Here is a 25132-nt window from a genome sequence, read left to right as displayed (position 1 = left end):
TTATAAACTAACACCAGGCCTTGTTCTCACCGCATCTGAAAGCGTTTTACCTCAGGCAGCACGGTGCTGAGCAACATCTTCCCTAGAGCAGGAAACATGTTTCACAATCCTCTGCGGCGAGCGGCACAAGGCTTCCCGGGGAGGATCTGCGAGGGTGGAGAGCAGCCAGCCGTCCAGAGGCGAGGTGCCAGGAGACAGGGCGGCCCGAGGAATGCCTGCAGGCAGCCTGGCCGTGTGCTTGCGGTGAAACCCTGCAGGTCAGGAGCAGGCTCGTGGCCAGCAACAGCGAACTTCAGAAGGTGGTGATCGGTACTGCCGGCCTCCGGCTCCTGCCAGCCCCTGCCTTAGGCTGGCTGCACTAGGAAATGAGGGGAAAGGGATTTCTAAAATTAATAGGGATCAAGCAGAGATTGCAGATAGCAACGAGCACCTGGATTCTCTGTTTTGACAAAGAAACCAGTCAGAAGCCCATGCATATACAATTTGGTACGTGCAAGTGCATTGTACCCCTGCAGAAACTTTGCAGTGGTGGCAAAGGTGAGTGCTGCTATGTGAATCCATTCACATAGAATTACCAAATGCAACAAGAACAGACTATCAGCGTGCTAGATAAAAGGCATATAGCTACCTTAAAATCTGTATGCACAAAACTTAAAAAAAAGAAGAAAAAAGAAACTAAACATGCCTGCAGGAAATTGAATCTTTGTTCAAAGTATTGCAGTTGAATGTTTTGGAGAAACGCTTTCTGCAAACAGGGAATGCTGCTGGGGTCAGAGAGAGCTATTTTAACCTTGTGTATTCATCTAACTGTTCTGGCCAAGGGGATGTGTCTGTGTGTTTGTGTGTATATATGCATACAAAGAGAGGGAGAGAGTATAAATTCAGAATTTTTGATAAAAGGCTTCGATTTTTGGCTGCTGTTAAATGTAGGTACATGTCAAATTTTGTGAAAAAGAAACTTCAAATAATTCACTTTAGACGTGATGAGCAGAATACAAGAGCAAACGAGCGTAAATCCTCCCCAGGCTCATAAGCTGGGATAATGCTAACAAGGCATAGTCTTTTCCATGTGAGGAATGGTATCGAAAGCCTCCAAGCGCAGCACTGCAGCAGGGCAGCTCGCTGGCGGAAATGTGCACACAGAGGGAGGCCAGGAAAATACCTGAACACAATCGAAGTCACTTCAACCAGATCCGAGTTTTCCGTATATTTTTCAAGTAGAAAAGTACACTTAATTTTTCTTTTTTCCCTAAACACTGTGGACCAAATGTGGGCAGAGAAGAGAGAGCTCCGGGCTAGGTCAGCCTGCATCCAACACGCATCTGTCCTGCTGTGGAACACGTAGGTTCCTCCTTCCCCCCTGATGAATTTCCAGGATGAATCCCTGGCGGTCTGAGGAGTGGCTGATACAGGTGAGCCCTCGCTGCCCCGAAAGAAGCTCCCCGCTCGCAGCCGGCGCGCTGGGGTCGCGCTCCAGAGCCCCTCAGTGCCATCCGCGGGGCGCTCGGCGCGGCGGGCGGGGCCGGGCAGGTGCTGCGCGCCCGCGGACCGGGCGGGCGGGGCGCGGAGCCGTGCCCGGCGCTGTCCCCGCCCCGCGGCGCTGCCGCCGCCGCCGCGGCCGCCGGGGCGCCCCGCGCAGCCACGCCGCGCTATAAGTGCGGGCGCGGGGCGCGGCGGCCGCCGAAGATGCGCCGGCAGCCAAGGCTGCGCGGCGCCTGGCCGCGGCCGCCCCGCGCCGGGGAGCGGGAGCAGCGGCAGCAGAAGGAGGAAGAAGAGGAAGGGGGAGACGGCGGTGGCTCGGGGCGGCCGCGGCCATGAGCTGCTCGGACGTGGCCATGCAGCAGCCCGCCCCGGCGGCATGCGGGGCGCCCCGCTATGTGGCCGCGCCCGCGGCGGGCTGCGCGCAGGTGAGCCGCGGGGAGGGCACGGCCGCGCCGCTGGCCGCGGTGCGAAGGACTGGGAGGTGCGGGGCTTTTTTGGGGGGGCCCCCCGCGGCGGGTGCACGGCGCATCGCTGGCTGCCCTGGGCGGAGACCTCCGCCCCGGCCAGCCAGCGATGCGCTCCGCAGCCCCCGGCCTGATTTGGAGATGCGGGGAGCTGCCGAGGGTGCCCCGGAGCAACGGAGCCTGGTAAGACTTTTCCTAAGAAAAAAAGATTTTTTTCCCCAAATTCTTGCATCTGGTGGGTGGATGTTGGCTTGCTCAGCTGGCGTGGGGCAGGAGGAAAAAGTTATTTCCTTGCACCTCTCCCCCTTCTGTCGGCCGTGGTGCCTTACTCGATGACAGTCGGCGCTCGCCCTGCGGACAGGGCGCGCACCCGGGCGGAACCTCCGCCCGCCCGCGGGAGCGCACCCGCGCTGCTCCCCGCGGACGGGGCGCGCCGCTCAGCCCGGCACTCCTGGAAGATCGTCTGCGGCGAGTTTCCAGCTGAATTTGGTGATCAGATGTATTTTTTTTCTAAGTGAATCAGGAAATTCTTATCAGGCTGACAGCATTTTTAGACTATGCAGTGCGTGGGTGAAGTGGGACTAATATTGACTTGGCCCTAATGTAGTCATCTGAGAATACATTTTTTGGTTGTTGCTGCATTCCATAAGGTTTTATCATTATTATCCGTGAAGATTGTTTTCTCCGTACATGGGAAGTGACCCCTAGTATCAACTTGCCTGGGAGACACGACTATGGGCTGAAACATTAAAATTCCGATCGTGCGTTGCTGGTTTTTTCCTTCATAGTTGGGAGACTGAGCCTGCTTGCAGAAATGATACCCCAATGAACTTGTCCAGGTTGCCCATGTTGTTCACTCTAAACGCGAGCTCTGGAAAACTTGTGAGTTCTGCCTCTTGCAGAGTGCCTTTGCTATGATTTCTTCTCTCTTCTTGGTCAGAGCTTGCAGGAGCTTCTGTCTATGCGGTAATTTTGCTTACAAGGTTTTGTATTTGGGTATCTGGAGCTCCAGTTCATACCCTGTGTGATTTGGAGGCAAAATGACTAAATAATCACCAATAGCCCGATTCTCTGACTGGGAGACCTAGAAGCAGAAAACTATAGTTGAAACTCTGCTGAGCTTTCTGACATTTAACTCTGGAAGTGGTTGTCTGTATTTCTCTTCCAGATCTGTAGAACACTTAGTATAGGGGCATCTATTAAATAACCGTGTCACATTCAAGTGCAAGCGCTTTTTATTTTTAACCATAAGTATGAAATTTCTTCCTCATCCAAAAGCAGGGCCATATATAAAATGTTCTAGGGGCACCCTAATGAACACTGAAGTTTCTTGAAATTTTATTTCAAGCATACTGAGTTCTTGTGGGCTATGCTGTTTAACAAGTAGAGGTAGATAAGCAAGGCAAGCAGCGTAGCTAGCTCTGATGAGCTCTTGAGTCTTGGCTGGTGCCATATATCACATTTCTACCTAGGAGCTTACTGAACATGGCTATCCCACATGTTATTGACAGTTTAACTTAATTAATCCTGGTTGCTCTGGTTTTCCTGACACACTTGGAGCTGAAGGGTCTTCACAACCTACTTGGATGCCAGACTGAAAAGCCGAGTTATTGTTGCTGAGGAAAGTGTTGTAACCAATACTTCCAACAGCTTCTAACTTTAGAATGGTTTATGTATTTCTCTGAATCCAATGTTTTCTAAATTAAAAAAAAAAAAAGTAAACATAGAATGCACTCCTCATGCATCAAGATTTATTGTTTGGGTAACGAATGACTTTTTGCAAGTCTCTGTTCCTTCTGAATTGTCCTGTCAGAGATGCTTAATCAACTGGTAGAGACCATAACAAAAAAAGATGAAGGATTTGTTGCCAGGTTTTTGGTTCTTACACATGTGTTCAACATGTAAAATACTTCTGCACTCTTTGTGAGGATGATGACCATTTTAAAGAATGTTCCTCTTCGCTGGAATTAAAACTGTGGTTTAAAAATAACAGTGAGGGAAGATGAATTAGTGGGATATCTTAAAAATAAGTCTCTGTATTAGAGATGGTAAAATGGAGCTCACCCTTAAAATATCCGAGGACTCCACCAAGGCATTTTTCAGTGGTGTTGTACTACGCTGGTGTCTTTCAGTTTGTTTTCTGAGACAGAAAGCTCTTCCATGCTCTTGGCTTCCTTTCTCTTCTCAGGGCAAGGAGATGTAGGTGTGTTACTCTAACTAAAGCCTGTGTGTCTCCACAGGTATTTGTAGCAAAGCCATCTCAAATGTGGAATTGGTTATGCCAGCTTTGGACATCAGTTCTGTGTGCTTTTAAAGAGCCAAGCAGCCCTTTAGCTGTGGAATTGCCATTGCAGGCTCAGGTTCTGGGAGTCTGGGAGAGCCAAACGTGTCATGTTTCTGTGGGTCAGGGGCACTTCAAATGGTTGTCTCTCTTTTTTTTTTTTTTTTTAAATAAGTCTCGGACTGCTTTTAAATGATGGACTAATGTGCACCTGGGTTGTGCCTTAGGGGATGGTCCATTGTGCCTTCCTAAAAGTTTCTCCACACTAAAGTTATTCCTGCATTTTGGTGTCTGTATTTTTTCCTCCCTTAAAATCAGAATGGAATTGATTTTTGCCCTGGACAGTAAGGCAGAATTTCTGGAAATGTAGCTTTCACCCATCCTTGGCTAGGAAAGGACTTGCTGGCAAATTAATTTAGGTGGGATTTTTTTTTTTTTTAAAGCTCTTAATGGACCGAAGCCCGAATTCCTCCTGAATGTTAATGGGAGTGGAGGCTTAGCACCTTAGATCTTTGAGATTGCTCAAGTCCAGGGTGCTTGCTGGAGGGAAGTAAGCAAAACATGGATATATACGTGCTCATATGGTGCCAGAATGAACCGATGGAAATGGGGTGTGGCCCTAATTTTACGGATAAATCTGTACTCCGTTGCCAAAAGCCGGAGCGAGTGTGTGCCGGTGTTAGGACACGAACGTGTTCCTGTGGCTGGTGGGGAGCTGTGCAGGCGTGAGGGTGAAACCCAGCAGACTGGCAAAACTGAAATGCTCTCTGCTGCCCGCTTTGCTGAGGGGCTGTGCAGCTGTAATAGTGAGCTTTGGCTTTCCTGTGGGCTGGGTGAGGAATGGGTGTAACGGGATTCGGAGAGGCTGTGGAAACACGTAAGTAATTGGAGCAGAACCCCATCGTATTCCCGGCACACAGGGACGGCGTGTCGTGGCATGTCGGGCTGGGCACAGCAAGCTGCAGGGCTGGGGCTCAGGTGGGACTCGCCCTGGCTCACTGGCACACCAGCTAAAGACCTTTGGAAGGGCAAGTTACAGTAAATGGTAGTTTTGGAATTTCTCCATGGTATGTAGAGGCAAGCCAACATTTAAGCCAAAACCGTCCTTGCTAAATCAAGTATTGCATAAGGAATTGTGATATGCTCAAGTCAAAATTTCTCCTGGCAGTGATGTAGACACGCTTTGTCCAGATAAGGCCTTGTCTTCATTAGCAATTTAGGTCACTAACTGGGCTCTTCCTTCCAAGCTGACGGAGTTGCAGACAAGGACAGGTCACATTTGATGCTGTGTCAGCTGGCTGTGGCTAAACCCCAATTCACATACTGTAACTTGTTTCTTCAGTGAAATTCTTTGCATCATGTGCCCCCAGTTTTGAGGATGGGCTTATTATACCGCTAATGCTGCGTGGGAGTCTGCAATGTCTAACAGCAGGTAACAGCAGAGCATGGCTTCACATTCAATTTTTGCAGTTCAGGTTCTTTCTCAAGGCTATTCCTTTGCTGTTTGCTCTGTTAACTTATCTGGAAGCTATATAAACTGCATAACTCATCTACTCTCCAATTTATGGGATGTAGAACCAGGATTAATTCTTGCCCTGTGAGTGAGGTTTTGTTGGTTGGTTTTGTTTGGTTCAATCCCACAAGACATCACTGAGTTAAAAAGTTTGGCTCACATTCCTCTGTCATTCTGACTGGGACCAAATCCTATTGATCTTCCTCTAGCTACATAAAATTAGACCTTTAAAATTTAAGGGTACATCTCTGTTTACATGTACAGCAAAAGGTGTATAAATTCATTCTTTTTACACCACTTCCCTCCATTAGCAGAGCATAGCAAGACCTGTAGGCTCTACCTCTACAAATCCAATGGCTCAGCTGAAAACAAGCTCTCACCTTGCTCATTTGTGTGGGTAGAAGTTATTGTTTAATGTTTTTAGGGCAGTGCCATAAATACATCTTTCAGGCCCAGCATTCAGTGCCCTGAGTGCTTGGAATTATCTTCTTCCTTGAATACTTTCTGTGTTATCAATAGGAGCCAGCTTGGCAGACAGCTCCACAAACGGAGGACTGTCTGTGGATTTGCCTCAAGTTTGTTGCTGGAATTCCTTCTCAGAAGCTTATGTCAAATGACAGCCTTTTTCTCAGGATAGGGTCATATAGTGTTTCCTCAGCGTAGTTATTCTTTATTTTTGGTTCCTGTTCTTTTTCTCATAATGGAAAATCTGTAACAGGTGGCCACAGGCACACCAGACTTTCATGCTTGGGAGCACAAAGGACCATATGCTGTATGGTGGCATGTATGGAGATAATAAATTGTAGGAAAAGGCAACCAGTGTATATGAAATGTAAGAGCTGGCCTGAATTTTTGATTCAAACTTGGCTAAAGTAAAACCTCTGTTCTCAAAGGATGGTTGTTTTATTTTTGTTGTTGTTTTGCTGGCTACTAACTGGTTTCTGCTGGAAGTGATTTTTTTTTTTTTTTTTTTCTGATTTGCAAAGGGGAATGTTCTGACATTTTTACCAGACACTCTGGGTGAGACCCGGGACCCTTGAAGTCAGCTGGACTTCTGCCACAGGCTTTAATGTGGCCAGCATTGCGCTGCATGAGAACTGTCTTGCCTGGTTCTGGGTAGGGTATGTCAGAAAATAGCAGGGATCTTCAAGGAGAGGATTTTGTGTGAGATTTTGGACTAAGTGTTTTCTTGGGCTAAAAGTGCTCAGGAAGACAGGATTGTTTAGAATAAGTTTTATTTTTGATATTCCCATATCAGCAGTGATATGCTGATGACCTTCACTTTCCTTTTGTTGTACAATTTGAAGTGAAGGGTTTAAATTTTCTTTGGAATTGCCTGTTTGTGAATACATGAAATAAAAATATAAAGGTTGAAGCTGAATTCAGCCTGGGCTGTACAGCAGTATTTACTTAGAGATTGTGCCATTTCAGCCATGAACTAGGGTCTGCTATCTAAGGAATATAGACACTGAATTTCCCTGTTTTCTACTTAAATTCCGTATTCTGAATTTAAATTCTGTACTCTATGTCTTGGCCAAGAGAGGATTTTGGGTGTTTGTTTTGGTTTTCAGAGGCTGCTTAGTATCAGTCTCTAGTGTAAGGAAGAGAGAGGTGAATTTCATGAATATATTAAAGTACTGAACATTGACAAGAAATAACACTGTGTTTGGTCAGAAAATACTCTTTGTAAAGATCTTAGAGATGCAATTGGCTGCTTAAATATATGCTAGAACTGTGCAAATGAAAAAGTACAAGTGAAACTGGACTAACTGAGGTTAGTTACTATAAACCTACCCTGGTGTTTCTGGTTTTTTGTTTTTGTTCCCTCACACCCCATGATTGTGGGACAAATTCATTTAGCAGCTGATGATCTTACATAGTTTTCCACTCACACAACTGCAGTCAAAATACTGTGAGAAAATTACTGTTAAGGTCAGAACAAAATTTAGCGAATTTAAGTGCAAACAGGGTGTTTTAGGTGAATTGGGGGAAAAAAACCCTCACATTTTCAAAGGGTGTATACAATGGAAAGGATGTATATACATTGCATACAGGGAAAACTTTTTGAGTCACTTTCTCTCACTGTAGTGTCTTATTTAAATGAGTTTTGCAATTACAGGCTGATAATTTCCTGAAATGCAAATTAATTATATCTCTGATCACAGGCTTGCTGTTTTGAAAAATCTTTTAATTTAGATCTCTCATCCTTTGCAAATAACTCACTGCAAACCACAACTTTGGGCTGTAAATAACTTCAGTCCACACACAAGGCCTTGTTCTTGTCCATCAGTCCTACTATCTTTTTTTTTTAACATTAAAAAAAAGGTCAGGTTTAGTGTTTTTGAAAGGAGCAAGTGCTCAGAGCATCTTGTAATGACTGCCCGTGGACTGGAGGGGAGGGAAGAGAGGTGAAATGGAAAACGAATTAGATTCTTAAGCTTGGAAGGGGGAACATTCCTGTGCAGAGAAGCGACTCTGGAGATAAGTTTTAATTTCCTGAGCTCCAGTGCCTGTATAGGAACATTGAAAGACTTCCTTCCTGATCAGCAAGTCAAGCCAGGGGCTGCAGTAGCGGTGTGTGTGTGTGTCTGTAATTGCGTGCCTGTGTCTGCATTTGCATAACTGCGGCATCAGGACAAGCACCTGTAGGGGTGGGAGTCAGCTTTGGACGTGTGCTGAACGTGTTCAAGGCCTGGCAGGTGACAGACGTTTAGATTTCTCTAAAGGGTCTCTTCATACTTTGTCTCTGCTTAAAAAACAAAGCCCAGCCGAAAGCAAAAATGAGAAAAGCACCCTCCCCAACCACTTGTGTGCATTGTTAGGAGGATCTGAGTTGTGGTGCAGCTGCAGGAATGGCCGAGTCACTGAGGTAGATGCGTTGCAGATTTCCAGTGCCCGTGTCTCCTGTGTGTGCAGGGTTGCTAGAACTGTTCCTGTCTTACCAAAGTCTCAGTGGTCCGTGATTAGTCAGGCAAAACCACAAAGCTCACTGAGTGATATCCTAGTAAGCAGTTGGGTAGCAAACCTTAGGAGACCTTTCCTGAGGTGTTTGTTTGTTTAGAGAAGGCACAAAGCACTCCTAACAAAAGTGTAGGTTACCCCAAATTCTGCACTTGTAAAAATATGTTTACAGCCTCGGACTGTTTCATTTCAGCAATTCTAGTTTCTAGTAAAACTTCTTTATTTTGCTGTCTCCGTATTTTTGTTTATTTATTTTTATAAGTGAATCCCAGCGGTTCTCCCATAAGTCTAAGTAATACCGTGCTAATCTGAGCCACAGTATAACTTGCTTTGTGAAGCACAGATTTACTGGAATTCCAGGCCATTGCCTGGATATCCCCAACTGAAATAAAATTGCGTACATCCCTCGCTCCAGTGTGTGCAACAGCATCTGAATTAATGGTATCACTGAGCTGTTTCCCATTTATCAGTTAACCCACTGGAATGTCAGATACGTCGCTTAAGTTGCTGTGAGCTTTAGCTATAATAGGTTTTAATTCCACTTGTCAATAGCTCTTTCTTACAGTTGTTTTTTAAAATAGCCATTCATAATTAAGACTTTGCCCCAGAGCGTTTATTCTGTACTACAGTGGGAGAATTTGTTATCGGATTATATGATTTTAGAAAGCACTGAATTTAAATGTACTGATGGTACACAAGGTCAGAAGACGACTTTTGATAATATTTAAATAATACAAGCATACTTATTGTAAAAATGAAACTTTATAGGCTGTGTAGTTGTTTAACTTTTTCTATAGAGCTACTATGGAAAAGGGGTAAAAAAGCCATAAACTTAAAGAGATTCTGATGGTGCTAGAGCGTTGCCAAGCAAACCATTAAAGATAAGTCAAACTGTAATTCTATAGGAATGCTATGGTTCTGCATATGGACTGAAGTTGTTTTTGGGTTCCTGAAAGTGCTTGTGTGTAAAGTCAGCTGTGGAAATGGCTGGCTAGCTAAAAGCTATGATTCCTGCAGCTTGACTGTTGTGGGGAGAGGGTTTTTTTCTGTGAAAACAGTTGTAAAGTGGAACATCTGAAAAATATGTTCCATGCAAAATGGATCTTCACACACATTTGTTTTGACATTTAGGTTTGATTTGAGAGAGAGAGAAGATTCTGAAATAGCCATTCACAGATGGCTTGTGAGGGTTTTGCTTTTTTATATGCTTCTCTGTGTTTTTGGTTTGGGGTGGATTTTTCTGCATGTGTTTGCGGACTTGTCAATCCCCCACTTCCCCCAGATCACATGTTGAATTTTTTATGACTTGAATTTTTTTCCTTTTTCCCAAAAAATGGTGTTAAAAAATAAAAGGAAAAAAGGAAAAGAAACTTCTCCCACCCCTAACCTCAAAACAACAGCAAACCACCCCAAACCAACCAAAAAACCAAACTCTCAAACCTCTCACCAACCCCAAGGTATAACTTGCTGTGATAAAAAATTCTGTCGTCAGTGAGTGAAAATTTCTGCATTTTTTTGGAGTTTGATAATACAGTAGAAAATTTTTGAGGAAGCAGGAAACTCCCATCTTTACAGCTTCAGCAGTAAGTGTAGGAAATCAGAGGGCCCTGTATGCTCAGCTGGAGGAGTGTGCCCAGAGAAACCTGGTGCTTGCTTGCCCAGCTGGATGTGTGAAAGGCAGATGCTGTGGATCTGGCCACCCTTCCACAGGGCTGGGCTTGGCCTCCTTTATTGATGGAGTATCCTCTCCAGGTGGGAGTCAGGAGGGAATTGTTAGAGCCTGGCTGCTTTTTTTTGAAAGTATTGAGTGAAAACTGGTGCTGATAAATTGTGCTTGTGAAACATGCCTGAGAAGCAGGTCCATCTGTGTGAGAGGAATAGAGACTCTTAAGTGGGTGCTGGTATTCTGTTCTTTGTGAAATGCCAGTGTGAAATATCCTGGTAGTCCAAATTTAATTACAAAATGAATATTCAGTGTATTCAGGGTTTTTTTTTTAAGCAAACCATATGTTGAACTTCCACTGAATGCCATCACTGATACATCTCTTGTTTGTTTTGCTTCTGTTCCCAGAAGAAGTTAGCTGTGTACAACAAGATGCAGGAGTCTCTGGAAGTGACCCTCCCCAGCAAGCAAGAGGAGGATGAGAAAGACCAGCCTGCCGAGATGGAGTACCTGAACTCTCGCTGTGTCCTGTTCACTTACTTCCAGGGGGACATTGGTTCAGTGGTGGATGAACACTTCTCGAGAGCCTTGAGCCAAGCCAGTAGCTTCAGTTCAGACACTGCCCTTCCCAAGAGCAAGGCAGGGCTGAATCCTCTGTGGAGAGGTAAGAGGGGCAGGAACTCGCTCTCTGTGGCGTGGCTCACTCGGGCTGCATTGCAGTAACACACTCTACATCGCAGCTGAAATTCTGCTTCTCTGTGGAAAATCCCTTTCCAATCGCCAAGAGCTGAGGGGCTTCTTGGGTTGAGTGATCTGAGGTGTTAAGGAGGGAGAGAGCAGCCAAAAGGATGGAAGGAGCAGGCATCTCCCACTCCTGCCATGTCCTGTCTCTGCCAAGGGCTGGATGGGAGGGGGCAGAGCTCCTGTAGCTTCACTAATGTCTGTTGAGAGGTTGGAGGCTTTTTTTTAGCTCCAAGTGTGAAATTTGGCCTGTGAGGCTAGAGCAAAGCTGTTTGGGGTGCTGGCTTTGGACGTAAAGGAAACCTCTGCAGCCTTCTCAAGTGACTTTGCCAGGTGATCAGGATTTGTCCGTGGCCGCTTTCCCGGTGGGGAGGAGCCAGCGCGGGATGGAATAGGCTGGGGGGCGAGCCCTGGCTCCTGTGGCTGCAGCCACGTGCTGTTTGCCATTGCAGCTTGCTTTGGGAGAGGTACAGATGATATTGTGCCTTGCTGGGTGTAAAATGGGCGTGACATTACTGTGCCTCCAAGCAGGGAGCAGAGATGTGGTAAGTTCTGTGAGGCATTTACTCGCCGTCCTACACCCTGTGTTATTATGCACATAAATGCCTATACATGTTATATGGATTGGAGTGACAAAGGGCAGATCTTGCCAGAGACTCCAGGTAGCCCCTACAGACAAGGCTTCCAGATTGGAAAAAGCGTGTCAGTAAGATGCTGTTTCCATTTTTCTGGATGTGGCAGTCTGGGTATTTTTTAAGATCCCCACAGCTGCATTTTTTCTGTGGACTGGCACAGAGGTGCACACTAAGCGTGGTGAGCCTTACACCAGGCTGATGAGAGAGGTCCTGGTGGGATCTGAGCAGGAGCAGCGGTGTTCCTAATCAGCAATGTGGAGGTGAGGCTGCATTGGTGAAAGCCACAGATACTAAAGAGAGATGGGATATTTGGAAACAGCTGTGAAGAGAAAAATAGCACAAAAGGACTCGCTTTCCCGAAGGATGATGACAAATCCGAGGAAGTTTAAGCAAAGGTCAGCCCAAGTGGCTGGGGAGCTAGAGGAATTTATGGCTTGAGCTGGGACCATTAACATTAATGGGAAATTTTCCGTTGACTAGACTGAGAGCAGGATTGAACCTATGCTTACTAAAAAGGAGACTGGAGCATTTATAAATGGCCCAGACAGGCTATAAATGCTTTAGCAATGGGATCAAGGCAGTCCCCAGAGACCCCAAGCCCTCTTCAGCAAGGTTGGGGACGTTCCGTGGGTGGGGTTGCTCGTCTTCCCTTTGGCCTCAGACATACCCTCTTGTTTTTCCCTGTGCCCCCTCTGTGGTTTCACCACCATCCCCAGAGGGCTCTGCAGGGGCCATGGGTGTCCTGGTGTGAGGGTTCTCCAGCCATGCTGCCTCCTGACCCCGTGTGCCCCGTGCCCTCAGTGGGGAATGGAGGCTGGCATGTCCTGAACATCTTCCGGGAATAAAGTAAGGAGATACGCCCTGTGCCATCCCTGCACCTGCTGAAGGGCCATGAGGATCCCTGGGGAGCCTGCTGGGAGCTGAGGGAGCTGAGAGCATTTGCAGCTCCAGAGAAGATGACATGAGCTTTATCAGGCTCACATGGGTCTCTGAAATACTCCTGCTTGAAAACAACGGGGAGAAGCAACACTGACAGCTTGGTCTTCTGGTTTATGCACAATATCAAAGATGCTCAGTTACAGCCCATGAGTGTGAGTTTGTATCCCATTACCTAAAGAAGTTAAAGTATGATTAGCTTGAAGTTCTTCCATAAATAACCTTCATGGGTAGTCAGAATTGCTGTCAATTTCTTACTTGGAGATAAATTAGAAAGAAAAAAGCTTTTTCGATAACTATTTTGGGAGATGTGAGCATGAACTTGCTCCTCAGCTCACTGCATTTTCTCCTTTATCTGAAAGGAGGGATTAGCAATAGTTTTGACTATTATTTTCTTTTTTTTTTAAACTTGTTTTCTTTCTTTTTTTTTTTAAGGTGTTCTGATGAAAATGCAAACTCTGATTTTATCATTAAGGTGATATTGCAGGGAGGGTTTTTTGTTTGTTTTGAGGAGGGATTTTGCTTGCATATAAAAATTAGAACCCATTTTCTGAAAAGAGCACGTTTTCATCATTTGTATGTTGAAACTACTGATCAGGTTAGGCTAAAATTATTTTGAAAACTGATTTTTTTATAAAATACGGTTCCCTACGGCAGCCTCAAGTAATATGAATATTCAATTTTAGATGTAGCTGCCTGAAATCTTTTGCAGATGCTAATGATACCTTGACACCAATATTACTTTAAATTTTCCTGCATGTTGATATGACCTGGATGGAGCCTGTATGTCCAGTGACAGGACTGACCCTTCCCAGTGAGGGTGGCCACATTCACTGGGGGCTGGCCCGTGACAATGTCAGGCAGCAGTGATGGCTTTGTGAAACCTGCACAGCTTTGAGAAATGGAGATGACCAAATGTGTTTGCTGTGGCCTAGACCCCCTGCAGGACTGGCAAAGCCAAGCTGTTGTGCAATCTGGGATGAATTCATGTTGGCAGATTCAGCAGTTTAAAGTGCTCTCTCCTGTTACTAAAGCTGTCCTGCAGATACTTTGCGGCTTTCTGTGCTTTTTTGAAGTGCAGTGCTTTGGATTTAGGGCTTTTCCATGCAGATAACAGCAAGATAGTTTTCAAAAACTTAATTACAGAGGTTAATTTTCCAGAATACTGGCAGGGTATTGTCAAGCTGTGCTCCTCTCTTAGGTAGTGTGAAAAACAACAGACTGGACATGAATTTTACCTTTTTTTTCCCGTGTCTGCCCTGTTGCCAACAGCACAAGCCATACACACTCTCCATCTCAGTGTAATCCCTTTTTACAGGGAATGGTTTACAAACACAGAGCAATACCAATTTTGGAGGAGTGCTGAAGCTTCTGCAATATGCTTGAAGCTCTCTCCAGTCTTCTAGCATGAATTGCAATAGAAATACATGGCTAAAAACAACCCAACCTTTTGAAGAAACCCAATTTGAAGTGCAGTTTGTCAGATAAGCTTGCAGCCTCTGAAGCATTTTGGCTCAAAGCATCCTCTGCGTTTGTCCATGGTATGTTTGCAAAGTTTGTTTCCAATATCAGAAATTAATCAGACTCAATAAACTGCCTAAATCAAAGCCAATTCATATGTGGAAAAGTATTTATGATTTTAATGGGTTTTAAAACAGAGACATGAGTCCTTGTGATGCAGTCAGAAAACACTTTCAAGTTTTTTGCTTCCAAAATATTTTTGTATAAGCAAAGTTCAGAGGTGGGAGCATTTGAAGAATCTGTTCATTCTCAGTGGTGTCTTCACCCAAGTCTCATTCCAGCTGCTTATTAAGCAAAGCTAAACAAAAGGTGATTTGAAAAAAAAATAACAAAAGTTATGAGGAACAGAGGATTCCTCGCCTCATCAAGTATTAAACTTCCCTGGCTTTATTTCTCCATAGGCTATTTTTATGACTGTTCTTTCATCAGAGGTAAAGTTCTGTATTTTTATGTTTCCATCTTTGAAAAAAAAAAAATCCTGTTGGAGCTGAGACATATTGCATGAAGCAGTACTTTCTAGCATGAGCTGGCAAGAGGATTGTGAGAATGGAGAAGCCAAGACTTTGCGAAACATCAAAAACACTAACTGCTCCTTCAAAAGAGGAATTTTTAGAATGTGATTTCATAATGTGGAGGTATTGGAATCCATTTAAATATAAGCTGAGCCCTAGCTGTAAGAAGCAGCAAGTCTTTTAGTTCTGACAAAAACCTCTTTGAACTACATCCATGGTTCTGCTTGTATAATCTTACTAGGTAGAGGGCATCATGATATATCCTATAGAGGACTAACGTAAGCTCTGTTGGATATGACCTTTATCCAAATGTTTCCTCTTCTTCAGTGTGAGCTGGTTCTCTTTCCTCAGAAGCATTTGCAACCACATCAGCTGCCTTTCTAAATGATGTGCTCTAGTCTGGGCAGGAGTTAGCCTCTCCTCACAATTTCTGTACCAAGATCCTGAGAGGGCTCTGCCTCTACAGCCAGAAAAAGAAAAATCTTCTTGAGGGGATGGGTGGATCTTACATATGTAAAAACTGACGGGAGGGAATGAAGATGGGACAGCCAGGCTCCCTTCAGCAGTGCTTACTGACAGAACAGGAGGCAATAGGCAGAGATCAGAAAACAGGAAATTCCATCTGAATACAAGAAAACCTTTTGTTTTGTTGAGTTTTTTAGGTTGATTGTTGTTTTTGGGGATTCTTTTGAGAGGCTGTGGAGTCTGGAGCTCACTCAAAATCTGACTGGACATGGTCCTGGACAACTGCTCCAGGTGACCCTACTTGGGCAGGGGAATTGGGTTAGACAATCCTCCTACCTCAAATATCCTGTGATTCTGTATTTACTGAAGAAGCTTAAGGTCAGCGTTACAAACTTCAGAGAGCGGCAAATCACTGTGGGCTTTTTGCCATGAAATGCATTGTTCAGCTTCAGTCATACCTCCCTTCTTTCCTCCCTACCAGAAAGCTCAACAATTTCAAGCCAAAGGAGCGGTTTCCCAACCTCATTTTGGACCAGCTCTTACCAGCCTCCTCCTCCACCCTGCTTAAGTGGAGTGCACCCCGATTTCCCCGTGACTGCACCAGGCACCTTCCCCACGGCCGAGCCCGGCAGCTGGCCGGGACACGGCCTTCACCAGAGCGCCGCGCCCGCCGCCCCCGCCGCCTCTGAGCCGTGGCCCTACCCGCTGGCGCCTCAGGTGAGCCCCCCGTACGCACACGTGCACGACGTGTACGTGCACCACCGCCACCACCCGCACGTGCCCGCCGGCCCGGCCCACGACCCGCGCTACGGCTCGCTGCTGGTGCCGGCGGTGCGCGCCGCCAGGATCCCTGCTCCCCAGGGCGACGGGACCAAGGCCGACCCCGCCAGCGCTACCTCAGCCTGGGCCGGAGCCTTCCACGGGACGCTGGACATCGTGCCCAGCTTCGGGTTTGACGCAGGTGAGCTGGGTCGGGTTGGTGCCGGTTTGTTGTTGGCTTTGCTTGAGCACGGACGTGGGCTCCCGGCAGCTGAAGCTGCAGAGCTGTGTCCAAATTAACCACCTCAGAGCCGTGTCCACGTGTTTCCCTCCTCCTTTATTGCTCTCCCTGCCTTTTGCTGAGAGATTTTTATCTGCCTTAGTCCCATTCGAGCCACATGAGTTGTGACACGCTCTGCATTTTTTGTTTGTTTCTTTTTATTTAAATCTTGTGGGAAAATATTAATCATGCCTACATGGGGAGGTTCTCAGCTTGTTCAGCTCGTTCATAAGTGCATCTGCCAATATACAGCTCCAATAAACTAGTAACTTGCAGTACATGAGGACTGCATCTTGAGATGGAACAGCTCAGCGTTTCCTCCTGTGTAGCGTCCAGGTGTCACATGGAGAATAGAGGTGCTGATTGAGCTGTGCTTGCCATCAAAGTGAACGTCTTTCTGCAGGGTGTAGGCAGAGGTGTGTGAATAAACGCATTTGACTGCAGGGTCTGTAGTCTGACCTGCACACCATGAACTCCACCTATGAGCTTTGAGTGGCAGTCCCTTGTCTCAGTATCAGAAGTGGTCTGGCAGCCCTCAGGATTTGAAGTTTCTTGCAGTCAGGTGACTGACAGTTCCCAGGGCATCCATCCTGGAGCTTGTAGGCCCCACTGAGGGCTCCTTTTTTCATTTGGTATTTATCTCACCAGCAACACTCCTTGCAGATTAGTACTTCCTAAAGACAGTATGTTATCTGATTAAGGAGACACTAGATTTGTATCTTTGTTCCCTTTTCCTTAAAGTATTCATTTGTCTCCCTTTTTGACAGCTCTCTGTGACCTGTGAGAAGCACTTCTTTGCCTTGATTAGTGGGCAGGGGAACAAAGAATGGGTAGGGGGAAAAGTGCTGTTTCTTAAAGATGAAATACTGTGAACCTAATACAAATCTCTATCTCTTCCTTTTAAAGCAACTGGGAACCAATAATCTCTTCTAAATACTATGCCATTTGCTGCCTTGATGTCAATAAAACTAAGAAAAAGCTTATCAAGATTCCTAACACTGGACCATTTATATATAAATAGCATTTCCAGCTAAACCAGCAATACAAGCATAATTATATTTTATGCTTTTTGGGTATAGAATGGTAAACTAGCCGGACTGGGATCTTGAGGTTTTCCTTTGGGACAAACTCCACAAGGGGAGTGAGCTGCCTTCTCTGAAGCATGGGCAGGCTGTCGCTGTCACTACCACTGGTGTAAGGGACAAGCCCTCCTTACAGCAGTCCACCTGCAGAGCCCTGGTATTTGGCTGAGCCTTTTGGGAATGGAGGAGAGAACTGTGTAAGGAATCACTAAGCAGGAAGAACCACTGCCTGGCTTAGGTACAAGGGCAGCCTAGACTGTGAGTTGTTTTTCTCTTGAGGAGCAAGTGCCTCAAAAAGGACTGGGTCCCAGCACTGCCTCAGAGGAGAAACACAGCTTTGGCTTGGTGCTTCCTGCTCCTTGTGAAAATCCCCGTGGAGGGGCACAGTTGGGTGCTAATTTCATCAGTATCCTGATTTGGCAGTGCCCTGCATGTCTTTTGGTTGCTCAGCGTGGGAGGCAGTGGAAAAGATCTGAACTGTTAACTTCTGACCCGTGCTTGATTGTGTGGGTTTTAGTCTATGAGATCCTGTGGGGAGAAAGAAGGAGGGGAAATGTGTGTCTGGTTTGAAGAAACAGAAAATCTCAGCAGACCAGTGTCTCGCTAGGTTGAGGGTATTCAGAAGGGTCACACACTGAAAAACAATTGCAAAACCCTGTTAAGCAGCCCCAGTTTTGGAAACAGGGGTGCAAGCAGTGAAGCACAGCAAGTAGTGGAAATCTGTGACATTACAATTATTTACTGTCTTCCCCTGCACACTCATCTCTCCCGTGCTTTCCAAGCAGAGGCTTGCTGGGAAGGGCAGGAAGGCTGAGCTCCCTTTTCAGCCTTGCCTGCAGCTTGTGCAGTTGAGACAAATGCTTTAGTTACAGGCACTTGGGGCGTGGAGAGAAGAGGGAGCTTAATTGCCTCAGGGTTTTGTGTGCACATCCAGCAGTGTCATCCCAGGGAAGGTGTGGGGACAGGAAGGGGTTGCTCGAGTGCCACATGGAGTCACATCCAGCACTTGTTTCATGTGCACTCCAGGGAAAGCAGATTATGCTGGATAAATCTCCACATCACACAGCATTTCATTACATTCAGCTCTAATGTCAAACAGCTATCTCAACGGAGAGGCTACAAACCCAAGGGCCTGGAAGAGTGAACTGGCTTTTAGTGACATGAAGTGCTTTCTCCAGGGTATGGTAAGGCCATAGTGGCAGGTATGTCAGGTCAGTTCTGAAAGTGTTTGCTCATATATCCCTGGAGAAAATAACCTGTGGAGCTGTCAGTATATCAGATTCCATGAGCTTTGGGTGATTTATGTTAAAAAAGTTCATTTATATGTCTATACTTGGACATTGCCTTTTGGAGTCCTTCACTTACAATCTGATTCTTCCCTTCTTACCATGGGTCACATTTCTTCTGCTACTGTCAGATGCAATTATAGGAACATTTGCAGAATTCCTCACGCTGAATTATGTGGAATGATAGTGCTGGGATCAGGGCAGGCTGGCTGTAATCTTACCCTCTTCCAGCTACATTGTTGCATCTCTGCCATGCCAAGCCAAATAATCCATCTCATGACTGGATGATGCTGAATCACTTCAGAGGTTAAGAGGAGGTCCCCACTGCATGCACGGTGTAGTTTGGGAATTTATGTTTCAGAACACATTGTGTGGGACATCAGCACAGCGCCCTTCACAGAGCTGACAAACTATTGATGTGTCTTGCACATCTGTTTGAACTTACATGGTCCTGTTATAGGGGATGAGGAAGGGTTTAGCTACCTGATTGCCGTTAAATGTGGCTTAATCCTCACGTTGTAGGCTGCAATTTAACCCTTTTAGAAGCTTCTGTATCATCCAAGTGCAATTAAAGAAAACGCTGGTCTGCATCGGGAGCTATTAAACCTGCTAGGTTTGTGTCTGCCAGTGTGTAGTGTCACAGGCTACAGTGCTTAGTGGAAGAGTACATTTCATGTCAAGCATTGATATAAACACGTTGGAATAAGCAGACATTGTTTGGATTTATGCCTCAGTTGCTTGCCCTGCTGGTGTCAAGCAAAGCAGCACTGCCTGGGGCTCAGGGCTGCAGCCATAACCCCGTGTCACCACTGCTCATGCTGAGGGTGCACAAGCCATGTCCAGCAGTCAAGTCAGAGCTTGGGGAGGCCAGTTTCTGTCATGCTGGTGGTTACAGCCATCAGTGCTTCCCTCGGGAGCAGGGTGGGAGGTGTCCTACACACCAGGCCCTTCAGGTGAGCAGTGATCGGGGATTTGGCTGTGCTGCAGGCAGCCCACGGCGAGGAGAGCAGAGCCACTGCCTGCTGCTGCAGGGCCTGGGAGGATATCCTGTCCTGCTGTTGGACAGATGTCCTGGGGGAGGCTTCCTGCAGCCCCAGCACACTAAAAGCAAAGCAGGACTTTGGCATGAGTGACAGCTTTAAGTCAATTAAAATTGAGGTGCACGTTCTTTATCCTGTAAAGTTACGCACCTTGAGGTGAATAACTTCAAATTTAGATGAATTAATCACATCCTTTAGTCCTAGGTTACTGTGGAAAATCTGTTTTTGGAAATGCGTGTATGTCAGTGTGATACATGGAATTTGGAGTTTGAGTGGCCAATCCAATCCCTTCTGTACATTTGTCTCTGTTCATACATCCCACAAATTTGTCACAACTCTTTAAATTTGCTTAGACGTTCCCACAGAACCTGCATAATGTCTGTGTGGCAGTCAGCTCTAACATTGGTGTCCCAGGGAAGGGGAATTTTGCTGGAGTGGCAGTGCTGGGTCATGCAGTGCAAGTGAGGATTTCCTTGCTAAAAGGAAAGCACTGCAGCATCTGCACTGCAAGTGGAAGCTCTGGGTGAGGAGCAGGCCTTGGATTCTGTATTAGGACTGCAAATGGCTTTGCCTTAAAGGAGTTAGGATATAATAAGGAAAAGGCACAGAAGGTGTTCCACGCTCAGTTCTGTAAATAGGACAAGTTTGGATTTTTGGATTGTTTTCTCTTGGCGTTTAGAGTCCGTAGCTATACCTTTAACCTCCTTGTTACTTGTGTCTTGCAAAGACACCTGCCTAGGAATGTGCCTGCCCAGCTAGTTATTCCCTTTCTACCACTTGCTGCTGTCGGGTGGAAGATCTCTTGAACACGTGTGTGTCATTTTTTTAAGCTGCCAGGAGCCATATGACCTGTTTCTCTTCTCACAGGCTTCCATGGCCTTTGGTGTCCTTTACTGGACCACTGATGAACTTAAATGACATCTTTATGCTCTGAAAGGTTTCTGCTGTCTGACTCTTTTTTTTGTTTGGTTGTTTTTTTGGGTTTTTTTGGAGGGGTCATCTTTGTTTAAAAAAAATTGGTAGCAGCAGGGTAAAAATAGCCCCAAATTGTCATCACTAACTTTGAGGGAGCTTTGAAGGGAACAAACAGCATTACACTGTGACTGTCTGTGTACGATGCTGCCAGGGAAACAAACAGCTCTTAAGCAACAAGGAGATGTCTTCATTGAATAAAGAGACTCTGACCATGTTTTTATGGGTGTGCTCTAGCTGAGGGATATCCCAGTTTTTCCAATGTGAACAAACAGGTACAAGTGCCTGTGAAATGGAGCAGAAAGCACTAAACAAGGTTTGGGGCACCACACCCGTGGGCTCTGCCTTCCCTGTCTCTTCACTGCTGGACACAAAGTGTTTGTACCCTGTTTGGGAATCCTCACATGGATAGAGCCACATGCTCTCATCTTTTATGTCAGTTCTAATTGCTTTGCAGCTCAGCTCTGAAATGTTGATCATCATTAAATATTTAGCTGCTTGTACTCTGAAAGCAAGGAGGTAGCTGTCAGATCTGAACCCTCCATACCTGTTAGGCTTTCTGAAAACCTAGGGTTCTTCCTTCATATTCGCTGTGTGTGATTGGATTTGGAAATGAGATCCATGCCTAGCACATGGATCTGTCGATTTTCAGAGGTTAAACATCAAATGAACACGGAGCTCCAGTGGATACAGCATCACTGAGGTCTGGAGTTGCACCTATTTACATTAGTGGTGTTTTTAATTCAATCTTAGATTCTTAGCAAGCCAAGTGCCTTGGTACATTGCATAGCAGGAATGATGATTTTTAGTGGGAAATGTACCTTCACTTCATGAAATGTGATTTACTTGCCTCAAAACATCAAAGGACAAGTTTTAAATAGTTTAGACTTGAGTGCCTTACTACCTCTGAAAATACGTGCCTGCATCTCTGTCCTTTTACTTTGCCCATAAATGAGCAAGAATGTATCTTCTTTGGGAAATTTAATCTGCCCCTGCTCTTCTGTTGTCTGGATTTGAGGTTTATGCCCTGTTAGGTGTGAATCTAGAGACTGGTTCCCTCTGGAGCAGAGAAATCCCAGATTATAGTGCAGGTTCCAAGTCTATAATGCTAAAGCCACAACATAGCACCACATTTATTAGATAGTCCTCACTTTTTAACAAAGGAAAATGTTGGAGGAACTCATAACAAATGCAAGCTGAAAACCATTAATTTCTCCCATGTGGAAGCACTAGCCATTCTTGGCTGAAAATCTTGCCTGCTGCAGGAACATTTTCCCTCTCTCCTCTGTGCGGTGATACGCCACAGAAACTGAAATCCTGGAGTGTCCCAGGCATTTTCTAGAGGAGATGGTGTCTGTGGCTGGACCCTGCCTGGAAATATTGCTCTGCTGCATGCTGGATAATTGATGCAGACCTTTATGGAGGAATTTTTCCCTCCATGCCATGCTCCACGTTAGCTCAAGAATTTTATCACCATTTCTGAAACGCTTGAGCCAGAATTAAATATGGTTTGATTTTACCCCTTATAAACTAAAAATTTGGAGCGGTAACACTGTTGCTTACAAGTCCTTTAAACTGTTAAATTGTGGTTTGGTGTTGTTTTGGGCTTTTTTTCCATCTATTTAATCAAAACTTGCTTATCTTTACTTCAGTTGCTTGGGGAGGGGGAATAAAAAACCCACTGAATTTAGTAATTTGATTGATTAATAATTATTAATATTCATTCTTTTCCCATTCTCTTCTGAAATGTAGGTCTACAGCATCAGGACAAGAGCAAGGAAACTGCTTGGTTCTGAAGTGCAGAGGAATTAAGGCCAGCTAGAGCTGGAGTGGACAGAGCTGGGCAGGTGATACAGCAGTGGTTGACTCCTTCTGCGTGGAGCAAAGGACACACATGAAGATGAAGAGCCAACTATTCTGGTTTTGCTATTGAGCCTTTTATTTGTAAGGCCGTTTTTGGGTCCCAGAGTGTTGGAAAAAAACAGAGACCTAACTTTTCTTTCTTTCCTCATCTGAGCCTGCTGCAGCTGGGCAACCTAACTCCTTTCTGCTCCTTTAACAGTGTTTTGTTTTGTTCAGCTTGATATTTTTATGAACAGTCTCGATAGTCAGGAAAAAGACTCTCCCCTGACTACAGTGCGCCTTCTTTCAGGAATACAGTATTTTGTAGCTCTTTGTGCATCTATTTTTGTAGAAATACAGAAAGTTTGGGTAAGGATCGATGGGCTATTTTAGGATGACATATTTTTTTAAAAAAAATTGTAAAATTGTTAAGTTCTGTTTAAAGAACTTGCTCTCAGAGAAGCACTGGCAAAAATGTATAAAATGCTATTTTTAGATGTTTGTGATGTGTTTGTGCATTTTGGGTTTTTTTGTTTGTTACCTCAAATGTCTATCTTTCCTTTCTTTTTAAAGAGCTAAATTCCTTTGTTTCCACATTACTAGATTCTGATGTTTTTGTCCTTTTGTTCTAGCTTAAGCAAATATAATTCGCACCTGAAGTTTCAGCCAAATATTTTTTCCTTGTGTTAGATTGTAGTGAAAGTGTTTTTGTTTTTCTTGCTTCTAAGGGTGGCTTTGTGCTGTGCTGATTGTCAGAAGCTCGCCAACACCTTTAGCATAGGGCAAAGCTTGAGGTTACAGAAACTGCATTTCTGACCCATCCATTCTTTCAAAATGGACCAAATACTCTTAAATCAGACACTAATATGGGCCTCATGTATGATCCATTGAAGCTGTTGAACACAGTTCCCTCTGGGTTATATTGCAGGCCCTCATAGTGCTCATAAATGTCAGTACAATCTTACAGGCAGGACTTTCAGCTAAGCCATTTCCAGGTGGTAACTTATCAATATTCAGGGAAAAAAAAATAAAATCCAGGTTTATAAAAATGTGTGGCTCGTGGAAACAAAAGGTTTTGAACTGGCCTGCTCAGTGTGCTGAGCAGCTCCAGGAAGGCACTGCCCTTCCCCACTGCTGCTGACTCCAGGACGTGTTTGCCTGTGGGGCTCAGGGACCCCAGCTGCAGTGCTGCAGTTTCGTAACCAGCCTGCACACCCCGGGGCTTGGAACAGCGGCGTGGCCACGTGGAGCCTCAGCCCTCTGCCTGGGAAACCCCCCTGGCCCGGGCCTTGGCTCGTGGAATAAAGGTTTTGGTTGGAGCCAAGGTGAGCGTGATCAAATCCTGAGTAAGGGCTGCGGGGTCGCCGCGGGCTGGAGCTGGGTCAGGCTCTGTGTCCAGCCCTTGGGGACTCCAGTGAGTGTCAGTGTGAGCTTCGATGGGGCTGAGGGCAGCCCAGCATCAGGACCTGGGTTGCTGGGTCCTGGCTGTTGCGTGGAAGTGTTGCCTTTCTGCTCTGTGCACCCAGGGTCCCTCTGTAATATTTAAGTCTCTTACAGTGCAGTATATTTCTGTCACCGCTGCTCTCAGACATCCCTGTTTGAAAGACACACCGGCCGAGTGGAAAAACCAAGATATAAACACGTGGCTGAGATAAGAAGGAGTTTAATTTTAAGGCACTGAGCATTGTAAATGTAGTTTTGGCAGGTGGAGACCACATGGATCTGTGTGTGAAAGGGGAGGGGGGGCGTTGGGAGGTGCATGCCACTCTGAGGTTCCCTGCACTGCTGCTCCCCTCCAGGCTTTTTGAACTTGAACCTATGAGGTGTTGAGCATTCTCCCTTGTCAAGGGGGAGGGCTTGACATGCTGGCACAGGAGGCATTAGGATTATATCACAATTTGGCAAGCCCCCTAAGTCTGTACCTTGCTGATTTGAAGTTTGAGACAGCGTAAAATGCTGAATGGACTATGCTTAAATATTGCTTAAACTAATAAGATTGTAGTCTCTGTGTTGGGATGATGAATTAAATGTGGTGGGGCTTTTTTCCTCATCTCTGTAGTCCATCAGTATTTCTTTCTCTCAATAAATTTCACTCTCATGACAGTTCTCTATATTATTGTGGCTCTGGTGGAGCTAGCTCTTCAATTTGTCAATAAATTCATAATGCAGTGGGAAAACTGTATGGGAGGGAATGGAGTACCAGCTGCCACAGTTCACTTTCCTATCAGGAGAATACAGTTCAGAAAATATCTCAAGAGAAGGGGTTCTGACTTAGGAATGTTGACAGTGTTAGAAATACTGGGAAGAAAAAACATCTAAGCTGCTTTTTTTTTTTTTTTTCTGGACTTGGCAGAGGTGGAAATCAGAGACAGTGTGTGTCGTCTTTGAACTTCAGGGATGGAGACTTTGGGTGGCAGGGGAAGCAAAAGAAAAAACAGCATTTCTTTTTGAGGTGTGTTTGACTTCCTGAAATAGTTTAAAGCCTATCAAGAGCAGTCTGCTCACTGCCTCCCCTTCACAAGCTCATGCAATGAGGGACCTCCTCTGCTTCCCCGTAGATGTCAAAGCAAAACGGGACAGGAACAAAACAGGCCCACACTTTGCACTGGAATTTCTTCCTGGATTGTATCACTGAGTTGTTGGTTAGTGGGGATGAAGAAGTGGGGAAGCTGTTGCCCCTTCCACCTTCGGGACTTC

General features: G+C 45.5%; 1 protein-coding gene across 5 annotated transcripts; it reads left to right on the top strand.

Annotated features, from left to right (window-relative positions):
• Positions 1 to 1147: 1147 nt before the first annotated feature.
• On the top strand, positions 1148 to 24485 carry VGLL3 (vestigial like family member 3). 5 transcript variants are annotated; one of them, XM_063393940.1, is made up of 4 exons: positions 1148 to 1412; positions 10773 to 11028; positions 15656 to 16135; positions 22346 to 24485. In XM_063393940.1, the coding sequence occupies exons 1-4, from the start codon at positions 1377 to 1379 to the stop codon at positions 22387 to 22389; spliced, it is 816 nt and encodes a 271-aa protein (XP_063250010.1). In that variant the 5' UTR covers positions 1148 to 1376; the 3' UTR covers positions 22390 to 24485. The 5 variants fall into 5 exon arrangements, with proteins under 5 accessions (XP_063250010.1, XP_063250006.1, XP_063250005.1 ...); XM_063393936.1 differs by lacking the exon at positions 1148 to 1412 and adding an exon at positions 1618 to 1907 and having other exon boundaries at positions 10776 to 11028; XM_063393935.1 differs by lacking the exon at positions 1148 to 1412 and adding an exon at positions 1618 to 1907.
• Positions 24486 to 25132: the final 647 nt, after the last annotated feature.

Source organism: Prinia subflava, chromosome 3 (genome assembly GCF_021018805.1).
Source record: "Prinia subflava isolate CZ2003 ecotype Zambia chromosome 3, Cam_Psub_1.2, whole genome shotgun sequence".
NCBI lineage: Eukaryota > Metazoa > Chordata > Aves > Passeriformes > Cisticolidae > Prinia > Prinia subflava.
This window is presented reverse-complemented; position numbering and strand designations above follow the sequence as displayed.

Coding starts and splice junctions, on each gene's coding strand:
- VGLL3 (XM_063393935.1), top strand. CDS start 1,815: ATGAGCTGCTCGGACGTGGCCATGCAGCAGCCCGCCCCGGCGGCATGC. Junction 1,908..10,772: donor CCGCGGCGGGCTGCGCGCAG/GTGAGCCGCGGG, acceptor TTCTGTTCCCAG/AAGAAGTTAGCTGTGTACAA. Junction 16,136..22,345: donor CAGCTTCGGGTTTGACGCAG/GTGAGCTGGGTC, acceptor TCTGAAATGTAG/GTCTACAGCATCAGGACAAG.